Genomic DNA, 12684 nt, shown 5'->3' on the forward strand with positions numbered 1-12684 from the left:
GCGATATGCTTTTGTTTTTTGTTAGATTACTTTCGCTTTATTTAGAGTGGGTCACTTTTGCATCGCGTCAGCTGTTTTTTTTTGTTTTACTTCATCTTACTCCAGTTTCTTTATCGTTTAGGTAAGATCGGTTGCGGCTGTGTTTAGTTTTTGAGCGCGCATGCCATTGGTAGTTTTTTTTTAAATACGCGCTTTTTCCAAATGGTTCCGTCGTCCGGTGAGGCATTACGTTTAGAACTGTGCAGAAGGGCGCAAAGTTGCAAAATAGTACCTAACGCAAGAGAACACCGAGTGTACTTTCGCAAATTGTGGCAGTCAGTTGTGTTTGTATGGGGTGGGGGGGGGGACCCTTCCCGGATTTTAAATCTCGATTACACGACTAAATATACTGCTGGTGTGCTGTTGAGACGGATTTCCGATTGTGATCTACTGTGGGAATGTTGAATTGCGTCGTTTTTCGGTTCTTCTTGGTGCGTTTGTGTTTGTTTCAAAGGTATAGCGTGCTAATGAAACTTAATGCGTAATCATTCCGTCGCTTGTAGAAGTTAAACTGTACCGCACGATGGATGAATTGTAAGTACATGAATACAAATAAAACTTATCGAACAACAAGTGCAGTGCCAACCGAGGAACGAATCCTGCCCACAACAGCCACCAGTATCATCATACACAATCATCAAGCAAGTACCACCGATCGTACGCAGAGAGACCGCTTTTGGCCGAATAAAAAGATTGTTAAAAATGGAATGTGTGTGTGTGTGTTGAGATGCGGTGCGCGGTGTAGAAAGTATTGCAACACACCACAGTTGTTCATACTACTCGTACTCGTGGAATGTTATGTCGCGTGGAATGTGGGAATCATCACTTGCAGCCATTCCGCATCGGCACGGCGATGAGGTAGGTGTAGGTAAACGAAACCTTAGACATCTAACAATGGGAAAAAGCACGATCGCCGATGGCTGTTTTCACTCCTATCTCTCTCTCTCTCTCTCTCTGGCTGTTCTGTTGCATCGTGTTTCCCCCCTCACCGGCAAATTAACTTAGAACCAGTTGTGCTGGCTGGCGCGCGCTCGTTTTGTTCGTCTCCGTGTGTCTTGAATCGAAATGCGTGTCTTCGCTGGCATGTAAGGTAAGCGGGGTTTTTTTCTTCTCCCTGTCCGGGCTTAGAAAGCGAGACCGGCGTCACGGTACGTCTGGAAGATCTTTTCGATCGAGTTGACGTAAGCGGCCGAGCGAAGGTCCAGTCCGAGATTGTACTTCATGGCCGTCTTCATGATGGCGCGTGCCGAACGCTCCATCGTGTAGTCCAGTCCGGAGTGCACGATGTCCTTCTCCGAGGCACCGGAGATGCGCTTCTGGAATGCTTCCGAGGGCGTGACCGGAATCTTGCCACCGACATTACCGAAGCGACGCTCCAGCGAGGCCTGTACGGATTCTGTGAGGAAACAGGAAATGGGTACGATTAAACCGGTGCTCAAAGGATACACTGCCAACAATACAAATTATCGATCGTCGCCGTATAAAGACGGTTTCGATCGGTGAGAAGTTGTATACTAGAGGTGGTATGGGGTGCAATTGCGATAAACATGGATGGATCAGAGTGTTCAGTCCCTTATTAGTCGAGTGGAAGAGAGGTGAATGAGAAAAGAACCCAGTTGATGAACGCGAGAAGGACGACAAAGGACAGATGACTTCTAGCCGACCTGCACAAGTCTTTTATGAAATTGTAGCATTGAAAACATAGTTCTCGTTTAGCTGAAGTCGATAATTAGTACATTTGGTTGACTATAATACATCAAACAATACGATATATACCCCGATTTTTATTATTTTTTTTTTTTTTTGAATGAAAGAAGTCGCACTCCAATGATGAAAACGAAAAACATGCGTGCGATTAAACACTAACAGGGATGGGAACAATTTTGACAGTTATGTGTAGGTTATGATTATGGTTTCGATCATTAAATTTGGAAGTTAATGAATTGACGCGTTCTGTTTCCTAGAAAGGAGTGGATCACTATCTATTACGACTATTGCCACGAACTAACAACAAGGCAGGTTGTGCTTGATAAAAACTCTAACTAATTTTTCAATACTATTGCACCTATATATCTAACCGTAGCAAAGAATGAAACAATTAATAGAACCTAATAAAAATATGAAGTAAAAAACACACACACACACGCACACGAACCTAGAAGAGCGATCAAGAACAGAAACTTAAAGCAACAACCTAACACACAGAGGAGAAAGGATCACCCATGAAGGTTTGGAAATATACTTCACAATAGAAAGCAGACAAGATTAACTATAGGGTTGCGGTAAGTTACAGAAAGAGAATCGGAAGATCGCGATCGTGCACATGCCCTCCCCGCAAAAGTGTGACACAAAGATCTCTCTTTAGTCCAGTAACAATCTGCTGTGCTGATGCTGATTCGAATGCAACCGGAGGCTAAGAAGTATGTGTGATGCATTAAACTAGCTTATTAGCACAACAACGAAACAAGAAGGAAGTAAAGAGAGCGAGAAAGAGAGAGAGAGAGAGGGTGCGATGATCGGGAGGAGCCACCAGAAAACTAAATAAACACGCTAAGTGAAACGAAACTTGCGGTGACGGGAAACGACCACAGTGGGGTTGCAAAACATTTGTTGTAAAAGCTGGGAAACTTTGGATACTTTACTGTCTTCCGCGCTCATATGCTTTTCGAGCGATTCCTGGACGGATGCTGGATGGATGGATGGATGGGTTGGTGTAGAGTAGAAGTAGTAGTCGTTTTTTTATGGTTGGACGCAAACCACACGCGCGCGCACACACACACGCACCCCCCGAATACGAAACGAAATTCGTAAGATAACGGGAAAAGAGAGAGAGAGAGAGAGAGAGAGAGAGAGAGAGAGAAAGAGAGAGAAAGAGAAGAGAATAGAAGATAAACCGTGTCATAAATGTGTTTGATGTGTTATCCAAATGCACGCTTCCCGAAATGAACGAGAAACTGTAGATTATCCTGGGTAAGAAATTTATTCAAGATCGGCCAAAGTTCGCGATTGGCAGAGAAGCGAATAAATAAAAGCACGTAACGCTATCGGCAATATACATATGAGATATAGTTAAATTAGTGTGTATTTCTACCCCGCAGTCGTACTCCGCAGGGGCAAGCAGGAGTATAACATTACATCGTAAAAGTACACCATCGAACCGAAATGCCTTGTCTTAGAGAACGGGTTATAGAAAACCTAGCACTAATGGAGAGAGATAGGGAGATAGTTGTATAGAGAGCACACACTGTTCAAAGGATCAATATTTAAAAAAGAAACACGCATAAACGAAACTGCCGGCACTGATTGTGTGGTTCCACACTTGGTTGCTTTTAGAAGGCAAGACCGGCGTCACGGTACGTCTGGAAGATCTTTTCGATCGAGTTGATGTATGCGGCCGAGCGGAGGTCCAGTCCGAGGTTGTAGCGCATGGCGGTGATCATGATGGCGCGCGCCGAACGCTCCATCGTGTAGTCCAGCCCGGAGTGCACGATGTCCTTCTCCGAGGCACCGGAGATGCGCTTCTTGAAGGCTTCGGACGCTTCGATCGGGATCTTGCCTCCGACCGTGCCAAACCGTGCCTCGAGTGATCGCTGAACCGATTCTGTGCGCGATCAACCCACGTGCGCGGCACACGGAGAGACAGAATGGAAGCCGAACGAACCGAAATCAAGAGAAGAGAATAGAAAATCCAAATCAGTTGGCCGTTTGTTGGTGTTGCTGTTATTAGCCGTGGTTAAAACATCATCCACACACACAAAACAGCACAACAAGCGCAACGGGCCCAACATGAGCAAGAGGGGCCCGCAACGAAAGTATAGATATGTAAAAAAAACGGTTAATTTCAAACTTCACTACGAAGGGCAAACCATGCGTCACGCTGTTAGTTCTATGGGTCAAGTATCTGTTAGTTTCATTCAAACGGGCAAGCCAGTAGTGCCGTAGCAACAGTAGCAGGAAGAGGGGGCTATCTTTTCATTAAAAAAAAAACCAATTCACAACACGCGGGAAGCGGATTCGAGGGAAACCGGAACGACAAAGAATGTTTTAAACTCAACGATGCTCAGAGTGGGGAGTTGTTGGCAGCAACAAGGACATAACCGAGTAGTAGAGAACAGTCAGCTTTTTGTTGTTAGGACACGTGTTGTGTGTGTGTACGGCAATACCAATTTTGTGAACCAAGTAGGTGTTTGGTGGAAAATGGATACATTAAGGTTTAGGGGATAAACCAATTGCGTAGGTTGACATCATGGCACAAAAAGAACCCACAAAAACAAAAACAAAACCATGCCGAATTTTGCACGTTCTTCCAATGGGTGGGTGTGGTTGGTTGGGTAACACAATGGAGGTAAAATTCCAAATTGACAACAAAACACATCGGTATCGGGGTACACAAGCACACAAAGAGAGACCACCGTTGTATAAGGGATACTTTACTCTCTTCGTCGCTAAATACGAATCGCTCCAACGATTGCTGAATGGAAGCTGCACCGAAGAAGAAGAATAGGGCCGTACAAGTAAAGTGTATAGAAAGTAGAAGAAAGAAAGGAAATAATGTGAAAATAAAAGAAAACAATTCAACAAACAAAACGGATTGATAAAGATAAGCGCGAAGGTGCTGGCGCCAACTGGGGCATGCGGAGCGCAAACGAACAGCTTCACTATAAAGCGCATTTTGTGGAATGTTGCATACATTTTGCCGTCACAACATGCAGACGTTGTGACGGAAACGGTGTGATGATGGTACTGTTCCCTTCATCCCTTCACCGCTGTCGTGCTGCCAATTAATCGGTTGCACATGCAGCTACGTTTAGATTGTTTTGTTTGGGTGATGGTTCAATGAGCTTGATGCTGGTACGGTGGAGAAGCTGCTGCTGCTGCACTTCCAAAGCCAATACCTGTTAAGTGCGTCTACAATTTCAGTGGAATGGTGTGGAGGTGGTGGTGGTTCGATTGCCGATTGATTTTCCACTACCTAAAGCAACCTAAAGCAAGACACTTCGGACATGATCGTCCGCGTGCGGTGTCTGTGTTATTATTGCGCGTCTAGTTCACTCACTAGATGTAAACACCACTGTAGGCAGGCGGGGCGGGGACGCGATTGTCCGCCGGTGGTGTGAAATAATAGCATATAACAGCGAGCAAGCATTTGCGGGCTAGTGCAATTTTCGGGAAGCCAGCTGTATGCATGCAATGCTGGAAAACTCACCGAGCAGATGGTAGTTCGACTCTCGCTCGTACTTGAACGTCAGACGACCGTACGAGACGTGGTTCAGGTTCTTGAGCCATTCGAAGAACGATACCGTCACACCACCAGCGTTGATGTACAGATCCGGAATGACGAGAATGTTGCGGTCGATCAGGATCTTGTCCGCGGCCGGGGTAGTGGGACCGTTGGCAGCTTCGGCAATGATCTGTGATGGTTGGGAACACGTAATTAGTAAGGGACATTTTTGACACCGTTATCGGCGGGTTTATGTTGTGTTTGTTACCTTGGCATTAATTTTGCCAGCGTTCTCAGCGGTGATAACCTTCTCGACGGCAGCCGGGATGAAGATGTCGCACTGCTCGTACATCAGGTTTTCGCCCTCATACGGCTGCGCGCCTGGGAAGCCAACGATCGTGCCCTTCTCGTTCTTGTAGTCTTCCAGAGCCTACAACGAATTCGGAGGATTCGGAGCCATTTTGGTACCATTTTGCAGGACGGGTTTGTCGGGCAGGCATTACTCACCTTCGGGTCGATACCCTGCGGGTTGAAGATCGAACCGTCGTGCTCAATCACACCGATGCAGGTGGCACCGGCACGGGTCAGGTAGCGGCACGAGTGCAGACCGACATTACCGAAGCCCTGCACGATGAAGGTCTTGCCGCCCCAGCCGGGCGTCGTGCCGATCTGCGCCATATAGTTCGCCTCCTTGATGAAGTTGTCCAGCCCGTGGAACACACCACGTCCGGTGGCGGACACACGGCCGTGAATGCCGCCCTGGTTGATCGGCTTGCCGGTGACGCACGCGTGCGCATTAATATCCAGATGGCCGATCGTCTTGGCGTACGTGTCCGCAATCCAGGACATCTCGCGCTCGCCCGTTCCCATGTCCGGGGCCGGCACATCGATGCCCGGGCCGATGAAGCCCTTCTTGGACAGCTCCAGCGCGAAACGGCGGGTAATCTTCTCCAGCTCATGCTCGGAGTACTTGCGGGGATCGATCTTGACACCGGCCTTGGCGCCACCGAACGGTACATCCACACAGGCGCACTTGAACGTCATCAGCGCGGACAGGGCTTTCACTTCATCGCGCGACACGTCCAGCGAGAAACGAATACCTGGCAAATGGGGAAGCAGAAAGATAGGACGATTATCAGCGATGGTGGGTTACACAGCAAAGCACGAAGCTTCAAAAAAAGATGTCACATTCAGGGTCACATTGAACTGGCCCCGCTCAAACCGTAGCAGATAAGATATTCAAAAATATTAACCACCCGGACGGGTTTTGTTGTTGTAGTTGCCATTTTTGCAGTCGCGTCTTGGTCTTGGGAAGAACTCGATGCGCTTATCAACAAGGTATGGGAAGCGAAGGCCTACTAGACAACGGTCTTCCTCAAGGCTTTTGTGTTTTGCATGGCATACTAATTCGTTCATTGACGCAGGAACAGAGCCTTGTTTTCTATGGATGCAAAATAAAACTACAAATCTAGAAAGGCTAAAGGACACACAAACATACAAACACACATACGTCAGTGTGTATGCTCGTATCAAAAGCAAACGCATTAACCTCTTCTTTGGGGCAGGCGAAAGCCAACAGGGCAGCAACATGGCAACAACGACCGAACCATCCATCGAACTGGTATTCCCGCGGCTCGGTGGAACGATCGTTAAGCTTCACCGCATCATCGCTCAACCGGTTTAGAATGTTTGAACGGGAATGCTACCCGCCATGCGCATAACAAGATTAGTCACCGGCTGGGTCAAAAATTCTGCCTGCTGCTGACACGTAGGCGTCGGGTGAAACAGACGATCTTCTACGTTACGTTCGCTGAAGGGTTTGTTTTGATCGCAGTGTGCTACGCATGTGATGTGCTCCAACCGGAAAACATAACACACATACACACATGCACCTTGATTCGTCTGTTTCTTGCGAGCAATGAAACTTTAGCATGGTGTGTCGAGTTAGAAGACCGCGTGCAGGCTAAATTTAGAATATCTTTCATCCCGACACTCCACGCACGGCACGACAAAAACAAAAAAACGCCCCTCGCAGACAAACAATTCCGCTCTGGGAAGCGATTAAGCCCAAAAACAAACTCAGGAAGAAGGCCTTTAAATCGTTATGCCATTATGTAACATCATAGCAACCGCGGTCGTGAAGGTACGAAATGATCCCAATGTCGTTCAGGAAATGGCGATCGCTCCCGACGACGGTATGTGTGTAAATACACAACAATTCAAACTATTTACGAATCCAATCGATCGGTCGACTCTAATCGAAGCGAAATATCGCACCACGCGCAACAATGTAGCCACCACCCCACAAGGTGAGTCTAATGTGATAGGTAAATTGGTAAGCGTACACAGGTGATGTGGCATCGAATCATCATCACTTAGACGACACACCACAAATCGAAATTGTTGCCAGGGCAAGAGAGAGAGAATCATGCTAACGATATCATATGTATAACCTTCACAGATGGTGGTACGTGTACGACATCCACAGGGAGGTGTTCGTTTATTTATTAGCGAAATTTGCATAACCCATTGATTCCGAGCAGGTAAGATGCGACAGCAGGAAACATGTGCGGCCCATGGTGGCAGTCAGTTCTAATGTGTATGCTAATTTAATCGTAAAACGCGAAAGTAGCCCCAGGTAAACAACAACATATATTGCACCCGTGAAAACGAGAAAATATCGGCCGAGTTAAATATTGCTGTGTATCGAGCGCTTCACTTCGGTCTATTTACGAAGAAAAGTCAGAATTGGTTTGAAATGCTGAGATTTAGTTTGTTTGGCTATTTATAATTGCTTGTCATTTCATACACGCGCGACAGGTGCGTAAAACGTCACCCATTGCGCGCCGCCAGTCGTTGTGAGCGTAAATGCCAAAAATCATGAGCGCAGGGGGGACACTGGGTTAATGTGGCAAGCAAAGCGCAGAAAAAAGGAAATCGCGATTGTTCACAACATTCCATCCCGTAGCCAGATTCATGATGTGAAAATTGACACAAAAACAAACCTTGGATCAAGCCGCGTGCGTGTTGATCAAAGTTGGCATGCGCTAATCGGACCAGTTAACAACGATTAGATCGTTTTTCAGCTATGCTAAATGGCCACGCGACTTTACATTAACGCTGCGCGTGATTCCTCCACCGATCTTCGGTAGGTTAGTAACAGCAAATTTATTAGATAGCGGCATCGTAGCCATTATAACAAACGAGATCTCTACCACGGAGCAGCAGCAGCGCGCGCGTACGCTTGTTGTTTTACGTAACATCCTCACGCTGGCGCGATCCCGGCGGCACTAGACCTCGTGACTTAGTGACACAATCATCGTAGAAGAAGCAAATAAACAGCCAAGAACCTATACAGTGCGCTGTGTTTGCCAGTGCGAACAAATCGCAAGCATTAGCAGAATGCACCACACACACACACACCCATCGAACCCCCATTATATATGGGTGGTGGTTGAATGGAGAGTGCTGTGCGCCACCACAACGGCGATTACCATAAACCTACCAGCGGCAGGAATTGTGCAGCAATATTTTTAGCCTGTGGATCGATTTTTCCGTTCGCGGTGACGCAAAGCGGTCATTGCGGTGACACACCCCCAAGGGGTGGGATGGCATCGTACGTTTTTATGTGTGCGATACACAAGCGGGACAGAATTAGGTTCAACACACAAAAATCGAACAACCCCTGCGTTAACGTGGATTTATGAGATAAGTGCCACTTATCCCGAAAACACAACGCAAAAGAGTAACGTGCATCGTACCACCTTAACCGTACTCAAGACTCAAGCACATGTTTACTTTCCCTGCCAGCGTCGTGACCGCCTTATGCGGGATCGCCTTCGCTGCTGCTGCTTTTTTGCAACAGTGTTTCCTGGCCTGGCTACCGTTATCAGCTGAGCCTGGCAGCACTATAAAAATTAGTTACGACATTAGAATCGGATCGCGCACTGCTTTGCACCAAACCGGACAGACGTACCCACCTAGTGAGGTGGTAGTACTCGCGCTGTTTCCTTTTGTCGCTTCCGCGCTTCTTCTCCAAACGCTCGCTCCTTATCAACTTGCGCGACATACACCGATGACCTTGAGGGGAGGAGAATGCTGCTCTCCCCCTGCTGTCCCCGATGGGCACACCGTAAAAGGGCGCTATACTGCTTGCGCCTGGCAATGCGTACGTATGCGATTAGCGGCCCCATAGATGATAATCGTATCGCACCGACACCCTTCAGCAACTAGAACAACACCCCCTTTCTCGGCTGGAAGTGAGAGATGATGGGAATGTCCCCATGCATCCCAACCCCTTGCCCGGGGTGGTGTCTGCTATGACAACAGCGAGCCGTTACCGTACATCATACCGGAGCGTTCTCGTTTTCATCCCCTCCAGCTGAAGTGAAAGTGTGTGTAATGGAATGTGCTTCTCAAGTGGCTGGGATGGCTCGAGTGCGCCGGCCATCAACTCGTTACACTGCACGATCCCCCACTGAACGGCTCTATGCATTGCACATGCACCATGATTGCAGTTGAAGAACACAGGGCTGAACAGGATCCGAACAGCGAACACGTGCTTGCTTGACAACATCTTGTACATGTGTTTTTATTGTATGTCTTGCGCGCTTTATGCTTTATCGTCTGTGTGCGGCATGCTGTACTGCTGCGGTACTGCTTTGTTAGCCGTTCCTTCTCCCCTTCTGGATTTTCATGCCATTCTGCATTTTAAACATACCAGAGCACAAGCAATGTTGTGCATCGTTCCGTTCATTCATTCAGCACATTGCACAGAATTGCATTGTAATGGTGATTTTAGAACGAAACTTTGTTTTAACCCAGTCAAATGTACTATGGCGACCCCCATGCGCTTAGCTCCACAGCAATTGGAACCGATATTCTTGTGCTTGATTGATCGTCACGGGATCGTCATGGGTAAAAAGGCAATTGCGTATAACTGATCTCGGCCAGCACCATCAATGCATCTACTCGTTTGTGAGTGCGGGTAACGGCAGGTGTCTCTTACTGGGGGCCACATTTCTAATCTAATCTTTATTGCTTATGGGAGGTGTTGGCTGTTTCAATTGGTTTCAATAATAGAAAACGTTCAATAGACACTTTCAACTCATTCGAAGAAGAAGAAGAAGAAGAAGAAGAAGAAGAAGAAGAGAAAGAAGTCTGTAATTGTCTCTTTTTAGTGTATAATTACATTAACGTGTATGTACTTTTGAAGTGAAAATGCTACAATAATGGAAAAAAGCAACAGTTTCCAATGTCTTCAATCGAGCCAATCGGGCCTTCTCGACTTTCAAGCAAATGGCCATTGATAATGGACGCTGCAGCATTAAGATACGGTCCGCAACATGGGTTGGGTGCTACAGCGCACACTTATCTCTATCTTACACATCGTGCTTGACAACTGTACAGATGAGCAAGGCCCTGAACCGATGATTTTCTTATTGAATTCATCATTTGATCAACGCGAGCTTGATATCATCACGTGGTGACGAAAGATTGGAAAACAATTCCCATGATTTTTTTCTGCACTTGCACCGGAACACATGTAGCGAGAACTGCCTTTTTCCACATAGTTTCTCATACTACTGGCACCATGTGACGGAATTATCTCGTTCGCTTCGAGGTTCCATGCCATTGCCAAACGATAAATGCGTTCTGAACGCGTTTCCTCTTTTCACCATCGTAGGCGTGAACGCATGAATCATCACATGGCCACCATTGCACCACTTTATGAGCGATACACGATACACCAGCAGAAAGTGTAATTGAAAAGCAGCAGCCATTCACACCCGGCACGGAAGAAACGAAAGTGCACGGGGTAGCATTACAACGCGTTCAAGAGTTCTTGCTTCCTGTTAGTTCACATCGCGTCGTAACTAATGTAACCCAACGCACTTAGAGCCACGACGTGGTGTGGTTCGTGTCGGTCGGTTCGGTCGGGCGCGGTTACATAATCGGATCGCTGTCAGAGTTTGGTTTTCGATTTTCGTTTTCGGGCACCCCAAAACTACTTACCGCCCTTGGTCGGGGTACGGTGGGTGCAGTGCTGGGCACGGTAGCCGGTAATCATCTCGTAGTCGCCGGAATCGCGTCGCAGCGGAAAGGCAATCTCGATGATGTGATCGCACGGCTGCATCAGCATCAGAATGCCCTTCACCTTCTTCTTCTTCTCGTCCATCGAGGCGCGGCCCTTCATGTCCTCCACCAGCTTGTCCTCGCAGATCTGGCAGGCGCGGTGGAAGAAGTACTCGACCATGTCGAAGAAGCGCGGGTTGGCCGCGGTCGACACATCCTTCAGCCGCTCCGGGATCTGGTGCTCGGCGTAGGTGCGCTTCGGCTGCTGCTGGTTCATCGCCATCGGCTGCTGGACGGCCGCAACGGCCTTGACCAGCGTGGCCACCTCCTGCTTGATGGTGGCATTCTTCGCGATCGTCTTCAGGTGATACATGGTGAGGGGTTTTTTTACTGCTGGGTGGTTCACTTACTGCTGCTGCTGTTGCACCGCCGTGTCCCGCAAAATGTGCAGCGAGTTAAAAATAAAAATAAAAGAAAAAGGAAGAAAAAAGCAGGCAGGAAACAAAATTAGATGCAAAATTTTTCACGCTCACGGTGTGTTCCACTTCTCAAAATTATGTCCTAAAAGCACCAACATACACACACACAGACACAAACTCAGGAGAACACCCGAATCACGCCACCATTAATCATCTCGCACAGGTGGGTTAATGAGTGATTTTTTGTGGTTACTTTTTTTAAAATTACACACCAAGAATACCGCTTTACTGGAAATAAGGTGCGCTAGGGAAAAAAAAAATATTTTACGCACCGAAAAATGGATAGAAAATTCCGAACGAAAAACCACACACAAAGCGCTCGCGCACGCACACAGAGCTACCCGAAAGACTGCGGAAGAACGAAGAACCGCACAGGCCGCGTTCCTTCCTTCACGGTTGGCGATGGAATACGACGTCGCTGACGGCGGAGAAAAGCACACGGCTCGAAATCCGGGCACTGCTGCTGCTGCTGCTGCGGTGTGGCGTTTCGCTTTGACAAGCGCATTCGCAGCCCAGAGTGCGCACACACTCTCCCTGCGCTCGTCGCGTTTTTTTCTTTTTCATATCGCCTCGCACACATTCACACACACACTACCACGCACACACGCACGCACGCACACGTGGACCTGAGAGACAGCATGCATACTCACCCAGCAACGGTTTCGTGGACAGTGGTGACTGGCGATTGATGGACTGAAAATCTCGCACTACCCGCGACGCACCGACGGGACGGATTGACCGTGCGAGAGCGTTTTCTTCGAAATTTATGTCCCCCGATGATGGTGCCGACCCGTGAGCTTTGATATGATTCTGCTTTGCACCTCACCACACCTAACGCATATCCTTTCCCATACACACCGCCCACACGTG

At 47.8% G+C, this 12684-nt stretch overlaps 1 protein-coding gene and 1 long non-coding RNA gene across 11 annotated transcripts; one reads left to right on the forward strand and one right to left on the reverse strand.

Moving 5' to 3' along the window:
- Positions 1-6: 6 nt before the first annotated feature.
- LOC120902651 (glutamate dehydrogenase, mitochondrial) lies at positions 7-12601 on the reverse strand. 10 transcript variants are annotated; one of them, XM_040311644.1, is made up of 7 exons: positions 12087-12292; positions 11276-11753; positions 5768-6360; positions 5529-5690; positions 5246-5450; positions 2682-2726; positions 7-1435 (listed from the first exon to the last, which is right to left on the reverse strand). In XM_040311644.1, exons 2-7 carry the CDS (start codon positions 11706-11708, stop codon positions 1164-1166), a joined length of 1710 nt encoding a protein of 569 aa, XP_040167578.1. In that variant the 5' UTR covers positions 11709-11753; positions 12087-12292; the 3' UTR covers positions 7-1163. The 10 variants fall into 10 exon arrangements, with proteins under 10 accessions (XP_040167578.1, XP_040167539.1, XP_040167585.1 ...); XM_040311605.1 differs by lacking the exon at positions 2682-2726 and adding an exon at positions 4474-4521; XM_040311621.1 differs by lacking the exons at positions 7-1435; positions 2682-2726; positions 12087-12292 and adding exons at positions 3001-3640; positions 4474-4521; positions 12465-12601 and having other exon boundaries at positions 11276-11750.
- LOC120902698 lies at positions 7437-8107 on the forward strand. Its single transcript, XR_005739466.1, has 3 exons — positions 7437-7569; positions 7722-7803; positions 7893-8107. It is a non-coding gene; the product is annotated as an uncharacterized LOC120902698 (long non-coding RNA).
- Positions 12602-12684: the final 83 nt, after the last annotated feature.

Source organism: Anopheles arabiensis, chromosome 2 (assembly GCF_016920715.1).
Source record: "Anopheles arabiensis isolate DONGOLA chromosome 2, AaraD3, whole genome shotgun sequence".
Classification (NCBI taxonomy): Eukaryota; Metazoa; Arthropoda; class Insecta; order Diptera; family Culicidae; genus Anopheles; species Anopheles arabiensis.

Excerpts from the sequence above, each read along its gene's own strand:
- LOC120902651 (XM_040311605.1), bottom strand. The coding sequence starts at position 11,708 with ATGTATCACCTGAAGACGATCGCGAAGAATGCCACCATCAAGCAGGAG. Across the intron at positions 5,691-5,767 it reads CGCAGGGTATCGACCCGAAG|GCTCTGGAAGACTACAAGAA; the intron begins GTGAGTAATGCC and ends AATTCGTTGTAG. Across the intron at positions 4,522-5,245 it reads GTCGAACTACCATCTGCTCG|CTTCCATTCAGCAATCGTTG; the intron begins GTGAGTTTTCCA and ends TCTTCGGTGCAG.